The sequence below is a fragment of the Lygodium microphyllum genome, chromosome 27 (genome assembly GCF_053477565.2).
Source record: "Lygodium microphyllum isolate KBCC chromosome 27, Lygodium_microphyllum_v1.1.10, whole genome shotgun sequence".
NCBI lineage: Eukaryota > Viridiplantae > Streptophyta > Polypodiopsida > Schizaeales > Lygodiaceae > Lygodium > Lygodium microphyllum.
The window spans coordinates 10,015,207-10,038,144 of record NC_141161.1 but is presented as its reverse complement, the minus strand read 5'-3'; the positions used below and the strand labels follow the sequence as shown (position 1 = coordinate 10,038,144).

Genomic DNA, 22,938 nt, shown 5'->3' with positions numbered 1-22,938 from the left:
TTTGTTTTCCTTCTCTTTGTTAGAGTGCCCTGTCTAGCACGAATCTTCGGGAGGCCACCTGCAAAATGTGTAGCTCTTACCTGAGAGGTTGCATGACGTTGTGCTCTTCTAGTGAGGTCCATTGTCCCTGCATGTTTTACCCTTCTTCGCTCTTGCTTAGCTAGATTTGACTTAACCGCCCACGCTTGCGGAAGCCTTTTGTGTTGGCCCTCTCTGGCCCGATCTATCTCGATGATGCGCACATAAATGCAGAGGCCATTGCTATAAGGTTGCCATACTGCACCGGCTTGCACTAGAAGGCCCTGCTTGGCCAAATTGAGATTTTCATACATTGTCGAAGGTCTTCCCAATTTGCTACCAGATGTGCACACCAAAAAATGAGCATATGAATATCCTAGTACAAGTGAAATCTGGATATATGATGTTGACAAGAAAGGTACTCTTCAAATCCCCTTGAGTCTTCAAAGAGTGTTATTCTCTTTGGATGCACTTGCTTTTGATTTAGTGCAATGTGTTTCAACCTAACCATAAAACATGCTTTGAAAATATATGCAATGCTCGATCACAAATGATTTGAAAAGAAGTGCAACGCTAAAAGCATGCCATGCAGCCACATAATCTATGCAACACTTGAAAAGATGAATGTATTAAGAAGATTAGTGCCTAACCTAACTATAAGTGTTTGTGCATGTAACTATCATGCAAGATGCAAACACAATTTCTTGGTTAAATTACAATCCTTGACCTCACCTCTCAACTATCAGTGAAAGAAAGAAATGTTGCACTCCACTCCACCCTCTCAAATCTCCCAAACACTTAGGAAAATAATGGTCCTCAAGATGTTGACCAAATTAACAACCCATCTCACAACTATAGGCTTTCTTCGTGACCCTCAAATTCACCAAACCACCTTCCCCACTCTACCCAAGATTCCTAATTTGGTGATGAATATCCCAACTCTCATGCATGCACAAAATAGTGAGTGCACAATAAAAGGTGCTCTCTCAAGTACGTGTGTATCTAAGTTTTAATGCATATAACTATAGCGGGTATCATGCCATCCTAGTGCTCAACAATGGTGCAAGTGTGCATTAATCCAACCAGTGACATGGAAATAATTTGAGTGTATTTATCCAATAAGTGCAACATGAAATGCTCATGAATCCATAATCCCAATAATGTGCAAAGCTCTCGGCAAGAAACTAAACCTGATTTAGGATGTCCACCAACTATAATCACAATCCTACTCCAATCTATCGAAAAAAGATACCAAACTTGACCAAGGTTATCAAGTTCTTAAGCACAATAAACACAAAATAAAGACACAAATAATTCCTACTCTAGACAAACACAAAAAACTCAGCTTTTAAAAAAACATTAAGACAAATAGTCACACCAACAATCTATGTCATTATAAAGCAAGACTATGATAGTACTAAAAAGAAAGTGCTCTCATCCCATATAGTAGGTATATATGCTTTTTTTGAATGATTTACACCACTATTAGTAGATGGTTTAGTTTGTTTTCAAAAGTTTGTATGCATAGAAATAAAAGGTAGTATGTTTGCAAGGCTCAAGAAGATTTAAAGAATAATGATTTGCTTGAGTGTGATGAATGCGTCTCAGGATTTTTTGATGAGGTGTCTTATATTGACACTATGCAAAACTCGTAGCTATGGTTTGTTCTAGATTGGACATTGGAAATGAAAATTTCAACGTATACTCTATTGACATATATAGGGTGATTGAAGATTTTGAGAGGTAGAAATGCACATGTATAGATGAAAGATTAGAAGCATGGTTTGAAACTAAGTACAAAACAATGGCTAAGAAGGTAAAACCTATTGCTTCATCATTTTCCCTTTAAATAGCAGAGAAAAGATAGAGCAAGCATCTAGACAACCAAATCTCAAGGATTCGAAGAAAACTAGGCATAAGTTTAATGTAGAATCTTTAAAAGAATTGAATATTGATTGTGGAGATTTTCTTAAGAGGAGAAACAAGTTTTTGAGGAAAGCATGGTAACACGTTTTCTAAGATTGATATGAGAATGTGGAAGATATGGTTTCTAAGAGTGAAGAAGTTGGTAATGCAAGTCCAATGCTTGATTGTATATGCTTTGTTTTTTTAATTGAGTATTTTTCAAAAGCAATGTGATGGTAAATGGCTATTGATTGGCCACTTAAGCACATTGTCAAGCCAACAAGGATGGACTGATCAAGAGTTCAAAAAGATTCAAGGAAAGCATACAAGTATTTTCTTGAAGAATGGATATTTGTGGAAGCATCCAAAGCAAAGAAATGGTACTCCACAAAGGATAGTATGCAATAAGGAAATTCAAGAGCAACTAATGAAAGAATTTCATGAGAGTCTATGGGTTGGTCATTAGGGTGTTTGGGTTACATTTGCAAAAATAAAGGAAAGATACAAGTGGAAAGGTATGTACAAAGATGTATTGGAGTTGATGGAAACTTGTGTTACTTGCCAAATGTATCCATGTGTGCAATATTGTGATGGGCTACATCCAACATATCCATTAACTATGCATTATATTTGGGTGGTTGACTTGGTGATCATGCCTATGGGTCTTTAGCAAATGTGATACGCTACACTTGCAAGATAGGATCTTATGAATCAAGTTGAAGGAGGAGCCTTCAGAGTGAAGACTATCAGACTACTAGTGCTGTATGCAAATTTCTTTTAAAATATGTGTTATGCCACTATGGTCATGTTGGAAAAGTGATAGCACATAGAGGTGAATTAGATGTAGAAGAATTTAGGGAATTCTTCTTATGAATAAAGTTTACTCTCACCATAGCTTATAATCCTAAAGGGAATGAGAAAAGTGAGAGAGGGCATCCACCCATTGTCAAAGCTTTGGCTAAAGTATATAGGGGAAAGATTTGCAAGTGGCCTAGGTTTCTTCATTATGCTTTATGGGCTGATCTTACTACAAATAATGCAGCTATTGGATATAAGTCTCTTGAATTAATATATGGTCAAAAACCTATCGTGCCCACTGAGGATGTTACTAGCACTTGGAATGTGTTGCCTTAGGAAGAAGACATGAGTAGGGAAGACCTTCTTGTATTATAGATTCGATAGTTGGAAAGAAGACCTAAATATATTAAAATTGCAATGGTGTAATTAAAAAAAGCTAGGCTTAAAAACAAGGATGGATTTGACCAGAAGAACAAGCTTTGTCCTAGACCAGTGGAAGAAGGAGATTGGGTGCTAGTTTATGATAACAATCTTGACAATCAATGTAGCATGATCAAGAAGGTTTCAAAGAGGTGGTTTGGCCTAGGAAAGCCCTTTAAGAGAAAAAAGTGTACATCTTCCTAGATAACAAGTCATTAATTAAAAACACACTGATTGTGTTTACATTTTCTTATCCCCTATGGAAAAACAAGCATGAAGAAATCCTTCCGCGTAGTGGTTATTTTTGTCCATAATCAAACTCATTCTATAAGTTACTTTCTCTAATAGTTAAATCTTCTAAATTAGCTACCACTCTTACTTGTGGCAAGCCCTTATGATTTCATCACATTATTCCTCTCTTTTGTTGTGGTGGTCTTTGAATGGCCTTAATGCAAACCTAGGATAGCCTTTGAACACAACCCTGAATATGACAATGCTCTATAGGCAACCTTATGAATCCACCCATGGTAGTTTCTCTAAGAGATCAAGCAGTCCTGTGGGCAAGCCAAAACTAAAACACATATGAAATTCAAGAAGGTTGTCAACAATTGGGTTAGTTGGATTGAAAGCATGACTGAAAGAAGGGTGCAATTGTCCAGGATAGATTGTTTTGATTCAATTGGTGTAAGAGAATGGCAAAAATTGTGGCACATCAATTTTGCAAGGGCAAAAATAAAATATTGCGGGAAAAAATAACAAAATAAAGGGGGAGAAAGAGATGGGGAGGCAAAATTGCCAAGTATTTAGCGAAATGAACTTGGTTCAGTCCATTGCTCTACCAAAAGCACTTAAATTGTAAGTTCACTTAGAAAGACAATGTTGTAAGAAAAAATAACAAAACAAAGGAGGAGAAAGAGATAGGGAGACCAAATTGCCAAGTGTTTAGTGAACCGAACTTGGTCTAGTCCATTACTCTACCAAAATCACATGAACCACGAGTTCACTTAAAAAGAAAAAGCAATACCAATTATGGTAGTTTATTTGGTACCCTTCATAGTGCCCTAGATGGGTAGAGCCACAAATTCGGCAATTAAACCCTAGGAATGAAACTCAACTTCTCGTGCAACACACTAAGATGCTTTATCGGCTGCTCTAAAAGCTGTTGGGTGACCGTAAGTTCACTTGATGGGATACAATGCTCTACCCAAGAGTGCACATTAACCATCACAATAGGCAAAGGAAAAGATACATCCATGAGAAGCATGTGAAGAATCTAATGCTCACAAAAAACATTTTTAGTAGCAAACACAAAAACCTTTTTGGTAGCAAACACAAAAACCTTTAACCCAAAATGATTATGAATCAAATTGTGTGTATTTGTCAAGCTTATTAATTAAAATGATCCCCTTGTTTTCTAAAATTTGAAGGTTTGGTTGAAAATCTTGCGTTTCATTTATTTAAACCTTAGTTTTGTGTGAAAAAGAACCTTCATATTGTGGAACAGTACATATCACATCTAGAGGAACAGAGCAGCCCCCCTAGAAAAGCCTAACAGTTATGAAATCTGATGAAACGCCTGATACCCGCACACATGGTGGTGTCCGAGCATAGATGCCAAGGCAGTTCTTGACGCAACAAGACAGCAAAGTCCCAATTCAAGTCGTCTCATCCATTACCAGACTCCATGCAACCCATGAAAGAATGCAATCCCAAAACCTGCACCTGTGCAGGACTCTGCATCCAAAAAGAACAGCAGCAAGCATGGCTGATTGGTGCATCAAGAATGAAGTGGAAGATGGGCAAGAAGACCAAGGTGGCTGGGAGGTGTTAGCAGTAGGGAAGGCCTTTGCTTCACTTGGAGAGCCAGAATCAGAATTGGGCACATGCTCAAGTGACCAAGTCTACGATGATGGGCTGAATTCCTGTGAAGACCTTGGTAGCTTACTTGTATCGGTATTTAAACAGGGTGGGGACTCACCAAATGATCCGCCGCCCTCACTCAATCTGTGTGGTCATGCAAGTGTGGATGGTTGGACTACATACGTCCAAGAACTAGTTGATTGCCGGGATTTTGACCAGGCTCTGGATGCACACAAAAGAATGCACAATGCATTCGTACTACCTACCAAGGCCATATTTCCAAGCCTGCTGAAAGCTTGTGCTGAGTTGAGGTGTAGAGAAAAAGGCCAAGAACTACATACTGAGATTGCTCGTATGGGCCTCGAAAAAGACCTATTTGTGGGCAGTGCATTGGTTCATGTGTACGCTAAATGTGGACTACTTGCGGAAGCTCAGGGTGTATTCAGTGACTTGCCAAGACGGGACGTGGTTTTATGGACTGTGCTGATTGCAGCATATGCTGAACATAATCTTGATGAACAGGCACTGCACTGTTTCCAACAAATGCAATCTGAGGGTGTAATTCCCAATGAAGTGACATTTGTTTATGTTCTAAAAGCTTGCAGCTCTCAGCCTATAAGCAGCTGCCAACAATTGCACATTGAGCTTGCCAAGGAGGGATTTGAAAAGGATTCTCTTGTTGCCAATATATTGGTGGGTTTGTATGCCAAGTTTGGCTGGCTTGTTGAAGCACGTGAAGTGCTTCATGAGGCAGCTTTGCAGAATGTAGTTACATGGACCACGCTTATTGCAGAATATGCCAATCATGGTTTTGGTGAAGAAGCATTGAGATGCTTCGATGAGATGCATTTGCAAGGTGTTTGTCCCAATGTTGTCACATTTATGTGCACACTAAAAGCTTGTAAGAGTTTAAAAGTAGGTAGAATTTGTGAAATACACATGGAGGTTGTTAAACAAGGATTTGAAGGAGACACATCGATTGGTTGTAGTTTAATTGATTTGTACAACAATTTTATGTGTCTTAGAGAAGCCCGGGATGTGTTTGATAAACTAAATGAGCAAGATGTGATAGCATGGACAACACTTATCATGGGTTATGTTGAACAAGGACTTTGTGAAGAAGCATTGAGCTGTTTGGAGCAGATGCAGCTGAAGGGAGCATCTCCAAATGCTGTTACTTATGTCTGCATTTTGAAAGGACTTGGCAGCATAGGTGCCATCAACAAGGGACAAGCAATACATGCTGAGATTGCTGGAGATGGATTGGAAGACAATACCTTTGTTGGGAATACTTTAGTTGCTATGTATCTAAAGTGTGGTGCATTTGCAGAAGCACGGGATGTATTTGATGACCTCCAGGTTCGAAATGTAGTGTCGTGGAATTCACTTATTGCAGGATATGTTGACCATGGTCTTGATGAAGAGGCACTGAACTGTTTGGGACAGATGGAGCTAGAAGGTGTTGCTGTAGACTCTATTACAGTTGTGTCCAGCTTGAAAGCATGTAGCAGCTTGGGAGCCACAATTGGGGGTCAACAGCTACATACCAAAATCATCAAAGAGGCATTTGAAAAGGCACATACAATTGGCAATACTTTAGTTGACATGTATGGAAAATGTGGCTTAATTGTAGATGCAGAGGAAGTATTTGCTAAGCTTCCGAAGCGAGATGTTGTGTCATTTACTGCCCTTATTGATGGATATGCCTGCCAGGGTGAGACTGAACTAGTGTTCCGTCTGTTGGATAGAATGATAGATGAAGGCATACAGCCAGATGGGGTCACATTCCTTAGTGTTCTGAATGCTTGCAATCATTCAGGACTTCTGGATCTTTGTTTCCAGTATTTTGAGGTTTTCAGCAAAGAGTACAGCATCTCTCCGACAGCTCAGCACCATAATTGCATGGCAGATGCTTTAGGTCGAGCTGGCTCTTTTAGTGAGCTTTTGGCGTTAGTGGAGAGAATGCCCTTGCAGCCCAATGTTGTAATGTGGATCACTGTTTTAGGTGCATGCTGGAAGTCTGGCTATAAAGAGCTTGGCAGACACGCATTTGACAGTGCAGGACGGCTGGATGAAAAACATTCAACACCTTTTGTCTTGATGTCAAACATTATTTCAGATGCTTACTCGTGGGAAGATGAATTCAGTGTCAAAAGTAATGGAGTTGACTTAAGAAATATGTGAAAAAATCTGCCAATGCCTTTCTGCATGTCATGTGCAAGTGAGTCATTTTGAGGTTCTTTGCTACCCTTTTTCGGGCTTGAAATTGCAAAAGCATCCTCCTTTTCATGTATTCTAGAGGATCTAGTAATTACGCTCCTAGAGCTCACTCTCAGAATAAGAATGAGCAGTACTGTATGGAGTATGCCGCTGGGAGCATGAACAAGAATAGGAGCAGGAGTTGCTAGAGTTGAGAAGTAGCAAGATCACGCTACAACAATCCCATTGCATTGCAATGTAGAACATGTGAAATTGTGGCATCCAGTGGTAACGGATTATGCTGGCTTTTGTAGTGTGCCAAATCTGATAACTTTGCAGGGGTTGCATGGCTAACTACATTTTCGCCAATAGCAGCAGGCACAATCTCACTTGTTTTGTATTGCAGTGCAATGGGATAGTTGTAGCATGATCTGGCTACTTCTTAGCTCCAATAACTCTTGCTTTTATTCCTATTCATGTTTCCAGCTGCATACTCCATATGGTACTGCTCATTCTTATTTTGATAGTGAGCTCTAGGAGTAAGGTTACTAGATCCTCTAGAATAGCTGAAAAGAACGATGCTTGTGCAATTTCAAGCCCAAAACAGGGTAGCAAAGAATCTCAAAATGATTGCACGCCTAGATTCTTCCGGTGCTTCACACCGGTGTTCTCCTATCCACATTGAGTGCCAAATCTCATAACTCTACAAGGTTTCCATGACCAACTACATTTTCAGCAACAGCAGTGGTCACAGGCTGTATTATCTATGCCCTATGTATGACATTTTATTTCTCCAACAAATGTGTACATGTAGGGATAAAGTTTAGTGCTCTTTTGTGCTGATGGCTGCACGTTTCTCTTGTCTTCAGGGGACTTGACAGTGTCGAGAAATTTTCCTTCCTTGCTCAGCAGCACTTGCCCTTGATCAGGCCAGGTATATGCAGTAGTATCAGAAGTGACGCTACCTCTGTTTGCAGTCTATGGTTTCCACGCAAATGTATGCCCTTTCTTTTCTTCCAATTTGTTTTCTGTACCATGACAGCTTTTCCTTATGCATGCATAATCTTTATGCTTTTTGTCATTGATAGGGGCAATTCTTGACAGCATCACAGCTCTGAAATTTCTGCATGCCCTGCTGCCACACTGCAGTTTGTGAACAATCGAGGTATGGGATACAATGGATGCTAAGGAGCAGAAAGACACCCACTCAGGCCTCTGTCTCTTAAGGGAGTGGGCTGATTGGACGTTGGAAAAGTGTGTTGTACTCCAATGGATCCCAAATGCAAGTGGGCAGCCAGCACTCAAAGTAGATAGCTGTATTTGATGATGATCAGCAGCAGCATCTTTCGAACAGTATGATGGATGCAGTATAGCTGCTTTGCAGAACCAGTCTGAGGAGCAGCCACATGGGTAGCAGCAGCAGGAGACCTCTAGGGCAGTTGAGAAGGCTGGAGTCTTGTGTTTACAGCAGTTGCAGCAGTTTGGAACATTGGAGGATTTGTTAGAAGAGCAGAACAAGCAGTGGAATAATGGAAGACACAAGATCGATGAAAGAGACGATACACATGATGTAACTGGGCAAAGGAATCCACTATGAGAATCAAGAGTACAATGGTTGAGCACCAGTTCACATACTCAAGCTCACTCTCTTCACATCAAGAATTGGCAAGTACATGAATTGATGATTGTGACCACTCTCCTTTTTATGGATAAAATAAAGGAGTTGTCCTACCAAATAAAAAGTTGCCAATAGTCAAAATAAACAATAAAGAGGCTGCCCACAAATGAGGGCATGGTTGCCCATGGACTCCTGATATGGCCACTTCTAATACTCTCTCTTAGAGCACAAGTAGACAAGCAAAGAATAAGACCACCCAAGATATGCCATGTATACTCTAGCAGTGTGCACTTTGTTGGATGCACCTTGGTAAGAAAGCACCTTAAAGAAGTCGTCCAAATGCCATGATCCCTCTCTTAAAGCAAAGTAGGGAAATTAGCCACCTTGCACCTCTTGTAACTATGCAAGCTCCATGGATAGCTCACTATGACACCAAGATTCCTCCACTATGCATGCCCTTTGGGTCTCCTCATGTGAGATCACATGAACACATCATGTTGCATGCCCCATCATGACCTTGGTATTGGACACATTGTTTGGATAACTAGAAAATGTGAACTCAATGACACACATAAAATCCATTACAATGTAAGAGCTTCAACATGCTCTCTCTTCACCCTTGCACTTGCCCCTTCTATCTAGGAGCATATGAGGGTGTGCAATACCACTAGAACCAAGAAAAAACAAACACAAGCTTGTGCTTCGCCACAAGCACAACCATGATATCCATTGCATATAGCAATGATATGCCTTCCACATCTTCCTTCTCTTCAAATGTGACACTATGCCACAACATTATGGTCTTCAGCTTTGTATGCATGATCCATGGTCTATGACATTGTAATGGAAGTAGAGACTCCTCCAAAGACCGAAGCAAGCCAACACTTATTCAAAAAAGCACTACCACATCTCCGTAAGATAGGTTAGAATATTGAATCTCTCAAGCACATGGCACCAACACGATTATGATGAAGTGAAGTGAAAATGGAAATCGCTTGGCATGTTTTCTTGGTTGGGGAGAGAGTGTAGAGGGAGTGTAAATTTTGCAGAGATCTCAAACACAAAAGTTGGAAAATGCATGTGAGCAATTACAATAAAACTCAAATGTGTGAACCATGTAGGAACCACTATTAGTAGGGACTCCATCGAGAGTACAACAACAGGGCATCGGTAATACACACATGAACTCAAGATGGCATGTATGCAAAGAGGCATTAGTGGTAGTGAGTGCCAGGCTAGTCAAAACATCACTGTAAAGCCAGTAGCACCATGATAGACGAGTCGAATTGCGATTGGCGGTAATCTTTAAACAATGCATGACACATAGGTGTTAGCATGTCCTATATTTAGTTTGTTATCTCCTAGTTATGAGCTCTATCAAAGTTTGACAAAGAGATTGGATCTTTGGTCGTTTTCTACCCTTTCTATAGTGTGAATTTTAGTGTATTACACTTTTCTAGTTTAGTGCATTCATAGTGGCTATTTCAGTGATCCAACTTAATGTGTTTCTTATAAGTGACCAAAGGTTGTGTTCACACTATTACAATTAATGTGTTTCTTATCAGTGACCAAAGGTTGTGTTCACACTAATACAATTAGCTTCATGCTGGCAATTAAGTATTTGCTAGTTAGTTGCATTAAATGTGGCATTATCAACATTCTAGCTATTTGTAGTTGGTCCTAGTCATTGGCAAACACATTGTCTTGTAGGTTTCAACATTCTCATTGGATTAGCCTGATGACTTGCAAAGTGGAGTGGGTATTGGATAACTTCAACCTTTGAGCATTTATTACTTCTTGCTATTGCATCAAGTGAAGGATCCTTGTATTGGTTCCATTATGGACCAAGCTGCTCTTTGGGATCGGCTCAACTCTAGAGCTCAATCTTCTCTCTTATAAGTTTGCATGATTTGATGTTGTGCATTGTGCATAGACTTTGAGCCGCAATAGAGGCTTGGACAAATCTCTATTTTCTCTGCCATAACTCTCAATGCTTTCCATTGATGACTCTCCTTCCATGGACCACATCGACATGATGAAGGAGCTGCAGGATGAGTTTGTATCCTTGCACAAGAGGATCTCATCCAAAGATATCGTAATGATTCTTATCACTTATCTCCTATCTCCAATGTATGATGCCTTCAATACCAACCTACTCACTTTTAAACTTCAAGATGAGACACCATTTTATGGGACGAACCGCTTGTTTTTGAGTATGAAAAGTCACTCGAGAAGATTGGAGCTAGTGGATCCGGCTCTACAAAAGCTTTTATTGCAGATTTGGAAGGGGGAAACGAGAAGGACAATAAGAAGGCCAAGGACAAGAAGAATGAGCAAAAAGACAAGAAGGATGAGAAGAAATCAAAATCAAAGTATCCACAATATGGGAAAGGCACTTATCTTGAGGAGAAGTACACCAAGGATGGTGCTAAGGCTATACGAATGGCTACCACTAAGTCTACCTTTGTCCATTTGTTCAAGGTTGAGGATATTGCACTTGCTTCTTTCTCATTGTGGAAGCCATGGCTTGTGGACAATAGTGTTTCATCCTTTATGACTTATCATTAGGATTGGCTTCAAGATCTCTATTCCAAAGGGGGTACCTTCCCCATTATTGACTATTCTTCCATGCCAATTCGAGGATCAAGGACCATTCCTCTTCTATCGGACAACTAAGGATTCTTCTATGAAGTCTTTTATGTTTTTGATTTGCCATTTATATTCTTGTTTGTTCAAGCTTTGATGCAACTAGGGACTCATTTCATCATCACCCAATATATGGTACTGTTGAAGATATAGCTAGGAGTACTATTTGGACATGTACTCAAGATGGTGGGCTCTACAAGCTCATTGCCCTTGTAGTGCGGTTTTCACATGAGCTTGCACTACTTTTTCATGCCTATTACAAGCACTAGAACTTTAGTCCCACTCAACAAGCATCGCAAAAGAAGATGGTGGAAGGGCTTCCAAATTATCGTCCCATCACTATCTTGTGTCTTAACTATATTTGGAGCAATCGACATTGACAAACTCATTTGAAGGTTATCTTCATGAGCATATCTACCCCGATTAAGTTGATTCACATAGACTTGTGTGACCTATGGTGGGTAAGGCCTCCCTCAGGAAGACTAGATAAGTAATCTTGGCTATTGATTTTTTTAATAGGTATGTATGGCCCTACTTCTTGGAGTGCAAAAGTGAGGCGTAATCCAACTTCTGCAATTGTAAGGCATTTGCTTGAAAAGCAAACCACATTCAAAGTTTGAGGTGTATGAGCCAGTCATGGCAATGAGTTTTGTTCTAATTTGTTTAATATGTTTTGTAGGGGAGTATGGGATACAAGTTGAGTATACTCATCCAAACACATAATATCAGAGAATGGTGTTGAAGCCAGCAACCTTCTTAATGAGGGTGGTAAATAACTTGATTAAGCACAACAAGCATAAAATTCACATAAAGTGAAAATGCAAATGTTATCACTTAATCTTGGACATTGGATATCCGATTGGCACCAAAATTGGTGCCCCTTGTGATATTTTTAAGACTTGTATTGCTAAAGATTAAAGCACACTAACATTTAGTCTAATCTCCTTCATTTTCAATACATCTTAATGTTCACAGGAACTAGTAAGCCTTCAAACCAATTCACCCATTGGTTTGATTGGGTGCTCCTTGGGTGAGAAAATCTACACCAAACCTAATGTTGGTTGGTTGATCCCTTGAAATTCTTTGAAAACTCAAATTTTAGTTGCTAAAATTTATGTACTGGGCCCTATATCCTAAGCACTCTTCCCAGGGTGATTGGTAAACCCTACTTTCTACTGTAAATTAAGTAAACCCTATATCCTCTTGGGACTGAATATCTTAAAATGAATAGACTAAGAGAATAGAGAGGAAGTTGGAGATAGAAATTTTAGAGTTTCATCACTAAAATCGGCTAAAATTTAATGTTGCCTTGTTGTGAATGGTTGATTGATTGCAGCCCACCATCAACACAAGCCCCACATGTAGTTGTTTGTCCTTGTGGACCCCAAAATGGTTGTCACTTGCCTATGGTAGATAGCCTATAGGGGTTGTCACTTGGCTCCAAAGGCCTCTTGATCAGCTCTAGGGGTAGTTCTTTGAGAGCCTTGAATGGCTAGATTGTTTACTAATGGCTAGAAAATTGTAGCAACAGCTCTCTCTTCCAATCTCCACCACACTATAATGAGATTCCATTAGCCTCTAACAGCCATTCTCTCACTTACATGGGCAAATTTCACCAAGCGGCAAAAGTCTAAATGCATTTTCAAGCAAATTTTAGTCTAATTAATTTACTTTACAAAATATTAATTCTTGCTAAGAGAAATAATTTTATCAACTAATAGTTAAATTGATTGGACCAACTTGTCATACAAGTATTCTTGAGCATTTATTAGCCATTGAATTGGCATTAATTAATTAATTAGTACCTAGTTCCTGATGTCACCACTGACATTAATGGCTAATAATGTATTCTAGGCCAAAATTTAGTACCATGCACTACCAAGTATTAGTTACTATGATTTATTATATATTTTTTCCTTGACATCCACTTACTTTTCAAGGTCCTTGGCTCGTCATTATGAAATAACTATCTTGCACATCGCATATGGGCACCTGACATTTCCAGATTTGATTAGCCACTTAAACAAAATACTACACAAAGCATCAAAATTTTCCATCCCCGCGACAATTGATATTCTTAAACACCTAGAAAGGCCTATAATAATACATACTTATCTTGGGATATAGTTGTTCTCTACCTTTCATCTTTTTCAACCTTGCCTTTTCAAAACGTAGGAATACATAATTGCCCTCTTTGCAGACTACAAAGCATGTCTATGGTAATTGGCTACCCTCTTTTACTTTCTTGTGATCTCAAAAGTGCATACTTAACCTCTCATAGGCTATATCCATGTTCCTGATATAAGAATTTATCCTTAGTGTGTAAAATAAGAGATGCTTTCTTGCCATGCCCCACAATCTCAAATGGAGCCTTATCCAAGTGGAAATATGTACTATATTATTATATGAAACCTCTATCAAAGACAAATATTTCTTCCACTATGTTTTGTGCTCTAACTTATAGTATTGTCATCGCTCTCGTAAGCACACCACCAAGACCCATTGACTACTTATTGCTTCAAGCGTTTCAAGCTGAGAGCTATGGCTACATCTCATATAGCCGTGCACACTCTTCCACACACAACTGTAGTGAACTTAACTTTGAATCCGATTGAGTTGTCTCCTCCTATGAATCCATCGGTAGCTCCATGATCCAAGGTATGCTCTCAAACAAGCTCCATATCCAAGCCCCAAGCTTCGACCTCCATAGCCATGCACACAAGGAAGGAGAAGAGAAGAAGAAGACGATGAAGAGAGGAGAAGAAGAGCTTCTCTACGGTCCCTCACTCTCTCTCACACATACTCTCCCTCTCTCACACTCCTCTCCCTCTCTCATGCACAAGAAAGAAGCAAGAGTAAGAAGCAAGAAGAGAACAAGTTTGGCCACACACCAAGAATGAGCTTCTTCATTAACTTTTTGACTTTTATACATGCCCTATCCCCTCCTTGGGTGACCATCCCCTTTTTGTCTGGCCTTTTTCCATTTCTCCACTCTTTTTTCCTCCTCCTTCCTATTAGCTTTGGCCTTAGTTCATGCTTCTCAGATAAAATATGAGGGTGCACTTATTCTTATGCGCTTCGTCTTGCATTTTAGGGTGTGCTTATTCGTGTGTACTTCCTCTTGTATTTAGAATTTTTCTTGCACTTTGTGTTTTCAGATTATTTTGAGTGTGGCTTTGGAGAGGTAGGTCACGTTGGGCACGCTTTATGAAGGAGGTTTTGAAGCTTGCGGAGGTTGTAGGTAGATGGTTGGTTGAAGGTCTATGTAGTTGTTGGCTTGTGCATCGCCATACAATGTACCTGAAAAGAAGAAGAGTGCACTTCCTAGGGAGTTGTGTCTACCTTACCATGCAGTGCATTGTGCAAGTGTGATGGTGGAACTAGGAGATGGGCCGACAAGCCTAAGGTATTGCCCCATAGAGGACCTAGTTCATGTAAAGGAAGGTGTTGTGAGGGACTTAGGGAGACATGTCTATATAAAATGTCATGCCCTTGATGTGCCCTAAGTTGTGAAGTGGGGGAGGGCTAGGGTGGTCCCTAGGTGCAATGATTGTGACGCTTATAGAGTATAGATGGACGTATTTCATTTTTATGTTCCTTTTCTTTTCCACTTCTTTATCTTCTTTTCTTTTCTTTTTTCTTTTTCTTTTTCTTTTCCTTTCCTTTTCTTCTTCTTCTTCTCTCTTCTTTTATTTTTTTTACTACAAAAGGAGCACATTAAGTGGCATCTCGTTCATGGGCAGGGGCTAAGCTGCATTGTGGAGGCTTAAGGGATTTGCTTAGGGAGGACCTACTTTGCATATACCCCTTCAAGTTAACTCTTAAATTGAGGGGTGTAGATGAAAAAATGGGTGGTTGCACCCAGTGAACCTACTATCACTCATATCCTCTAATAGGCTCATACAAAATGTCGGCAAGAGGGTGGCTCTCATAATGAGGCATGCCATTGTGCAGCTATCTATTCTTGCATTAATATAAAAAAATAAGGGTAGTGACAACTTTTTCTCTATAGTAGGCTTTTGTTTTAGTAGTATTCGCATAGGGCAGAGATAATTACAAACAGGATTTGGGCATGAGGAGAATTCTTTGAGGAAGCCTACTATTGATGGGCGGAGGTCCCTTTTAGTGAAGATTAGACATTCTTCAAGAGATGCATCATGAGGAGAATTCTTTGAGGAAGCCTACTATTGATGGGCGGAGGTCCCTTTTAGTGAAGATTAGACATTCTTCAAGAGATGCATTATTCACATTGTAGATCATAGGGAAGTTGTATCTACCATGCACCTCCCAGTTGAAATCAATGCCAATCCTTCATGGGTAGAGCATGTAGGTAGGATCATCCCTCTCATGTGGTAGGGTGCTATAGAAAGCCATCCATGCCTCTAAGTTAGAGTCCAGATGTTTTTGTGCCACTTAGGTTGAGCCTCATATCCTTCCACTTTCCTAGGCACCTCCATCGCCTTGTCTTCCCAATAATCTGCAGGCTCCTGTTGCCACCTCGTGGAATATCTCATTCTTTCCTCCAACCATCTTCTTCCCAACCTTGCTGAGAGCTTTATTACGTCCTCCACCATCCTTGGAGATAATACCCTGTCTAGCGTTCGAGGGAAAGTGAAGGTGAATTCAAAGGGGTGGTTTGCAATGTGGAGTTCCTCCTCGGTTAGGATTCTATCCAAGTATGGATGTAGCATGATATTGTCGTCTAATGGCCAATTTCTTGTCATGGCTAATATCCTAAATGAGATTGCGGTCACATATGTCAGGTCATAGTCAAAAGTCCTGATGGCACATCCTTGCTTCGCATTGGTCATGATTTGGTAAACCTCTTGAGCCCATGAAATGCACAAAGTATACTGCTTGTGTTAGAAATTGGACTCAAACTCAACTAATCATTGGAGCTTAGCAAGTTCCTGTGATGGCATGGAAATGTTTCTATTCTTGTAGGATGTGATTAAGCATTGTCTTAAGGCCCTTTCTTGTGAGATTTTGTTGGCAATCATTTCTTATTCAATGGTGGAGGCCTTGCTGAAGATGAATTTGTATTCTCCTTAAGAACACAACAAGTAACATACCTTGTTTGCTATGGGTTTGCCAAGTAGGCCTAGGTCCAAACATTCATAACTTCTAGAAAACAACGTGAAAGTTGAATCCAATCGGTGGATGTACGTTACTAAGTCATCCCATGTATTCATGGCCATGTTGGAAGCCACTTCAAGAATGGATCATCGTCCTTGGGATGGATTAAGGCCTGGTGGTGGCTTTGGTTTAGTTGGACTGGACAAGTTGGTACGTAGTATTTTCACTTTGGGATTCTCATTGGGTGTGATGAGCTTGGTTTGAGAAGTTTGGAGTTCGATTGATGCTTTGTCATCGATTGTTGTAGTGGTGATCGCATTAGAATCATTAGGTGGGAGCTCATTCATGATGAGTGGTCGCTTATTGACACTTGGTTGAGCTTTGGATTGATAGACCATTGGAGCACTCATGGATGGAGCACCCATGGATTGAGCCACTTGTGAGTTTAGACAGCCACACCAAAGTATTACCTTCATAGTAACCTTGGGTATGCATTAAGGCTTTTGGGACCTAACATGGCCTAGTCACCTGTGAATTGTAGGAGTGTCAACTCCTCTATTCAGGTCTAGAGTGTGAGGCATGGAAACTATGAGTTCCAAATAACTGGCATTTGTGAAGCTGTGGTCTATGCTTGGGGACCCATGTGAGTGTTTGGATCGTCACTTTGGTTGTGGTCTCTAGATGCTAGTGGGACTTTACCATGGGTGTACATTGTGGTGCACTACCCCTCTCCTTAGGGTTGACACTAGGTTTAACTACCTATGGCACTTCAGGCTTGTGGATGGTTGTGGTGCCCTTGTGGAAAGTTGTTACTATTCTAACATTACCGATGGCAAGGTGGATACACTATGAGTCATAGTCAATATTATAATGAACTTGTTTTTTGAACCCGTGACCCAATAGTGATTCATTACCAATACTTTTCTTGTTAAGTAGCACATAAAAGATGATGGGTCGGCTCTTAGTTGTCTCGATGAAAACCACTAGTTTGCATTTTCCCGAGAGTGGATAGGACTTCCCCCCAAATGGACTGAGTTTCTCATTGGTTGGTTGCAATTGGGTTTGTTTTACCCATGGCGGTTCAATGATTATATGTTAAGATATTTGAGTCAATTCTCTCATCAATTAGTGCATCAAAGGTGTATGCCTTTTGAGCAGTCATGATTATTTACAAGGTAGGCTGGTGCTACTGCTTCCTTATCCTCCTCCTCCAGTTCAGTGATGGTTGCAACTCTCACATTCATTGGTGGTTCTATCATTGGAGGTTTATGAAGTCGAGAGGGTAATACTTTTTGATGCAACTTCTGTTGAAAAAGCTTATGCCCTCTCCCTCTAGGGTTTCGAGTTCCACATTGCCTTTTCTATTGATATTGCGAACCTTGAAAGGTCCCAATTCCTTGAATTTCATCTTTTGTATGTGTCCCTTAACAGAGTATAGCAAGACTAGGTCTCCTTGCCCGAAGTCTTGTTGTTTGATGTGTTTGTCAAACCAACTCTTGCGTCACACATTCTTGTAGATTAGGGCATGGGTTGCCATGAGACAAGTCTTAGATAGGTGTTCTAGCTCTACCAACAATTGATTTGTCCATGCTTCTTTGCCCTCCCATCTCTCCTAGGGGACTGCTACTCTCAAGCTTGAAACAAAGAACTCTACTGGTAGAATTTCTTCGATTTCGTAGGTCAATTTGAATAGGGTCTATCCTATGGCTGTTTTGTAGGCCATCCTATATGCCCACAAACCTACCATGAGCTTGTTATCCTAGTCACTGCATGAAGCAGAGACTACCTTTGTTAGGACATTCACCAAGATCTTGTTCGTGGATTCAACTTGATTGTTAGCTTGAGGATAATATAGTGAGGACTTCCTATGTATTATCGAGAAGGTGGACAACAAGTGAGCAATGACTTCATTGATGAAGTATATGCCTTGGTCACTAACCAACTCTATGGGATAACTAAATTGTGAGATTACTTGCTCCTAAAGGAACTTGGCCGTGGTCCTAGCATCATTTTTGCAAGTTTACTTGAGCTTCCCCCCAGTTGGTGAGATAGTTTATTGCAATAATAATATATTTGGCATGAGTACTGTGTCGTGGGGCTGATTGGACCATTGAAGTCAATTTTTCATTTATCAAATGGTTGGAGTGCAATCATTGGGGTCAACTCCATTTTGTCCTTATTACAAATAGGGACTTTGATCCATTGTGTCACTTATCACAGTGCTTCACAAACTTAGCTGCATTGCAAAATAGCATTGGCTACCACAATTGAAATTGGACCACCTTGCTTGTTGTGGTGTCTCCACTAAAATGTCCTCCAACAATCTTGCCATGTGTTTCAGTGAGCACATCATGCATTTCATGTTCGCAATCACATCTCCTTATGAGTCCATCTTGTCCTAACTGGTACAATTGACCAATGAACAACTGATAGGGTTGGATCTTCAAGATCAAACTTTTTAATCTAGCCTCTCCTATGGGTCATTTAGGCAATCCATTCTCTAGGATGTGGACTATATCATTTGCCTAATATGATGCTAGGTTTGCTCTAAAAAAATCTCATGTGAGGCATTAGATATTCTAAAAAGATGTGCATATGGTAGCTCATCAATGATGCCTTGTCTAGCCGCTTTGCATGTTGATATGCAAGACATGTGATTTGCCATATAGTGTTGTTTGCCTTTCTGTACTACCACATAGAAGTCAAATTCCAAAAGCAGAAGTAACCATCAAGGAATTCATCCTGTTGCACAAGGTTTGTTCACAAGATAAAGCAATGCTTGATGATCCACAAAGAAGGTAAAGGGTGTTGCTAGAAGATAGTGTCTAAACTTTTTTATGACGAACACCATGGGCCAACCCTTCCCTCTCTATTGTGGAATAGTTAATTTTCGTATTAGTGAGTTGTTTGCTAACAAAGCTCACTAGATAATCAAGGTTATGCTCACCAGGTTGGCTCAACATTGCCCCCATGACATATTTTGATGCATTAATGTGCACATGGAAGGTAATGGACCAATTTGGGCTCTTAAGATACGGGTTGAAGTTAGAGCCTATTTAAGACTTTCATAGGCTTACTGACATTCTTCAATCCACTCGAATACTATTAATAGCTTATTAAAAGATCTAGCGATCAATGCATAGTTTAAGCCTTTCATAGGCTTGCTGACATTCTTCAATCCACTTGAATACTATCAATAGCTTATAAAAGATTTAGCGATCAATGCATAGTTCAACACAAACCATTGGTAGTATTTTTGTGAAAGATCAGAGTTGCAGCAAGAAAAAGTGTACACGAGGGAGATAGGAGCTCCAAGTACAAGAACAAAATCTTGTTTACTAAGTTGCTCAAAGTACAACTTGGGTACACTCTATCTCACTCTTGATAGTGACCCATAGGCTATTTATATAGCCTCTGCCTAGCTAGGGTTAGGGTTTTCCCTATCCTTTAGGCTATTCACACCCATCTGCCCTCATACACCCTTACTTACGGTGGGTTCCTATGCCTGTATTCTAACACCCCCCTCAATGCCAAGGTGGCATTGGATTACAAGACATGTAAAATGTCCCCCCCCCCCCCACCAAACAAATGGGATGCCTTTATAGATCAAGCTACAAGAGTCTTTATAGGTAGATGGTTTAGAGACTCAAAAAAGTTGATCATCAGATGAATTGGAGGCATAGTTGGCCACCAGTTCTTTGGGTACTTCAGGAATATTTGGGCATTTACTAGTGATATGCCTTGTCTTCTTGCATTTGTTACATTTCATTTTGTCGGGATACTTCTTCCAACAGTTGTTTAAAATATGCCATTTTTTCTTACAAAAAGAATATTTAGTGAGAACTGTATGTACCAAAACTTGAACAAGGGAAGTTGAAGATGCTTGATTAGTATTGCCTTCTTTGTGGTTCCTCTTTTCTTCATCCAAACAGGATTGGATGGTACTTGCCAAGGTAGGATTTGGAATGTTGGTAAGAGTGGTTACAAGGGTAGGAAACACCGTTTTTACAGCTTTTAGGAGAATAGCAATAATATCCTCTTCATGGATTGGAGTTTGTACTCAAGCAAGCTGTGCCATGAGTCCCTTCATGTGAGAAATGATTTTTTCAAAGTCTTCTCTTGATCTATATTCCAAGCTAAAGAATTCAATTTTAAGGAAGATTTTAGTATTTTTACCAATGGCTCCATAGAGCTTTTCAAGCTCATCCCATTTTTCTTTAGCAGTATTTAGTTGATCAACATGATGAATCAAGGACTCATCTAAGTGTAACCTTATGATTGCTTGGGCATGTTGGTCATCCTCTACATCAACCAGATTTGCATAGTTTACATCTCTAGTGCCTTGAATGAGAGGCCAATACCCTCTCTCCATCATCTTGTACTTGATAAGTACCTACCATGGGTGGAAATATTTGCCATCAAATTTACGAATTTGAGGGCAGACATCAGCATAGGTTGTGGCCATTGGGAAGGTCTTACCACTTGCTAAGACAAGGGCAGTGTCTAGTCCCTTACAAACTTGCCAATGAATGTGGAAGCAAATCAAGGACACTATTACAAACAATTAATATTCAAAAATGCAATGAAGAGAAAGGCTGAAAATCATACATATGTAGTACTTCAAAATGTGAGTTTGGTGGTCCTTTCTTATGTGCAATCTTCTTTCGAGGTTTAATGGTCTTTTTAGGCTTCAATGATGTGAACCTAGATTGGACTTCTGGCTCCTCCTTGTGGTATGGTTTAGTCGATGAACCTTGTGTTGGAAAAGGACAGTCTATGATTTCAATGCTTGTTGCTGATGATTTTGAGGAGAGTACAATGACACTCATCTTATTGACCAAGGTATTTGAAAGAAACCACACATGATATGTAGCAAGCAACACAAGTTTAGGATAGGATGGTCTATGTGTTTATAGTTGTACACATAGCCTTACAAAATGAAGTAGAGCACTTAATGGTTTTAATTTTCTGATGAAAAAACTCAAATTGAGTAAATACCAGTAGCAAAATGATTGAGCAATATGCTTTAGTGCTTACAAGCACTCATCTCAAATTTTATGCCACTTGAGATGTAAGATGTGATGTGTTTGCTGGATTAAAAGGACCCACTGAGTGTAAGAGCATTGAAATGAAGCTTTCAGACCTTCAAATAACTTTGGAGAGGATTATTTAGTGATTAGAATCACTGTTAGTGTTCAAACATTGAAAAATTTGAAGGATGAAAAAGCTTGAAGCTTCTTGGCTATGGCTGCCAGGAAATTGATAGTTAGGTTTTGGTTGATTGCAACCAATACAAGAAGAATTTCAGCAAACCCTCTTAGAGGGAGATAGCTCAATGGGGGGGGGGGGGATGGCTTTAAAAGCCCTATGGTGGCCAAGGAGACTGTGTCGCTTGTTGACCACGCCATGCTTGGAAACGTCACACTGCCCAAAACTGCACCGTTTTCAGGAGCTGAGTAATGCTGCCCTTCATGTCAACTAATCCCTGCATCTAATGTGCTACAATGAAGTGCCTTGTGTTGGGGAAGAAGTTTTGAGTTGAAGTCAAGAGCTAAAATGCTCTCCTTTGGCTTCCCTAGGTCCTCCAAGGTCAGGGGGTCAAGCTGGCTATGGAGTTTGAAGGTCCAAGATGAGAGAAATGAAGATTTTCTTGTGCACTTAGTGAGGCTGAGGTTTGAGGAAGTTGAGAAGATCAGATGAGGCTCTGATACCATATGAAAGATCAGAGTTGCAGTAAGAAAAAGTGTGCACAAGAGGGAGATAGGAGCTCAAAGTACAAGAACAAAATCTTGTTTACTAAGTTGCTCAAGGTACAACTTGGGTACACTCTATCTCACTCTTGATAGTGACCCATAGGCTATTTATATAGCCTCTACCTAGCTAGGGTTAGGGTTTCCCCTAACCTTCAGGCTATTCACACCCATATGCCCTCAGTCACCCTTGCTTACGGTGGGCTCCTATGCCTATCTTCTAATAATCTTGTGTGGCCTAAGAAGCATTGAACTCCCTTGAGGTTGGTTAGAGGAGGAAGTCTATAATTATCCTGACTTTCAAGGAGTCTGTGGCTATCCCGTTTCTTGATACAATGTGCCCTAAAATACACCCATGCTTCACCCAAAACTAGCACTTTAAGGAGTTCAATGAGAGACTGTATTGTCTACACCATTCAAAGACTATTCATAGCTTTTTTGAGTGCTCTTCCCAGTTGGTGTGGACACACAAGTCGTCAATGAATACTTCCAATCATTTTCTTAGCATGTCCTTGAAAATTGCATACATGAGGCGTTGGAAGGTAGTAGAGGCATCAATAAGCCTAAATGGCATGACTATGTAGTCAAACACCCCCCACTTGGTGGAAAATGCCATCTTGTGCATGTTATTGAGATGGACTTGCACTT

At 40.1% G+C, this 22,938-nt stretch overlaps 1 protein-coding gene across 4 annotated transcripts; it reads left to right on the top strand.

Annotated features, from left to right (window-relative positions):
- Positions 1–4,625: 4,625 nt before the first annotated feature.
- On the top strand, positions 4,626–10,050 carry LOC148012046 (pentatricopeptide repeat-containing protein At5g27110-like). Of its 4 annotated transcripts, XM_087669355.1 has the most exons (3): positions 4,626–7,975; positions 8,070–8,134; positions 8,289–10,050. In XM_087669355.1, exon 1 carries the CDS (start codon positions 4,753–4,755, stop codon positions 7,183–7,185), a length of 2,433 nt encoding a protein of 810 aa, XP_087525481.1. In that variant the 5' UTR covers positions 4,626–4,752; the 3' UTR covers positions 7,186–7,975; positions 8,070–8,134; positions 8,289–10,050. The 4 variants fall into 4 exon arrangements, with proteins under 4 accessions (XP_087525481.1, XP_087525479.1, XP_087525480.1 ...); XM_087669353.1 differs by having other exon boundaries at positions 8,070–10,049; XM_087669354.1 differs by having other exon boundaries at positions 4,626–8,134; positions 8,289–10,049.
- The last annotated feature ends 12,888 nt before the right edge of the window (positions 10,051–22,938 follow it).

What these genes read in the sequence shown, in the direction of transcription:
- LOC148012046 (XM_087669355.1), top strand. Translation starts at nt 4,753, where the DNA reads ATGCCAAGGCAGTTCTTGACGCAACAAGACAGCAAAGTCCCAATTCAA.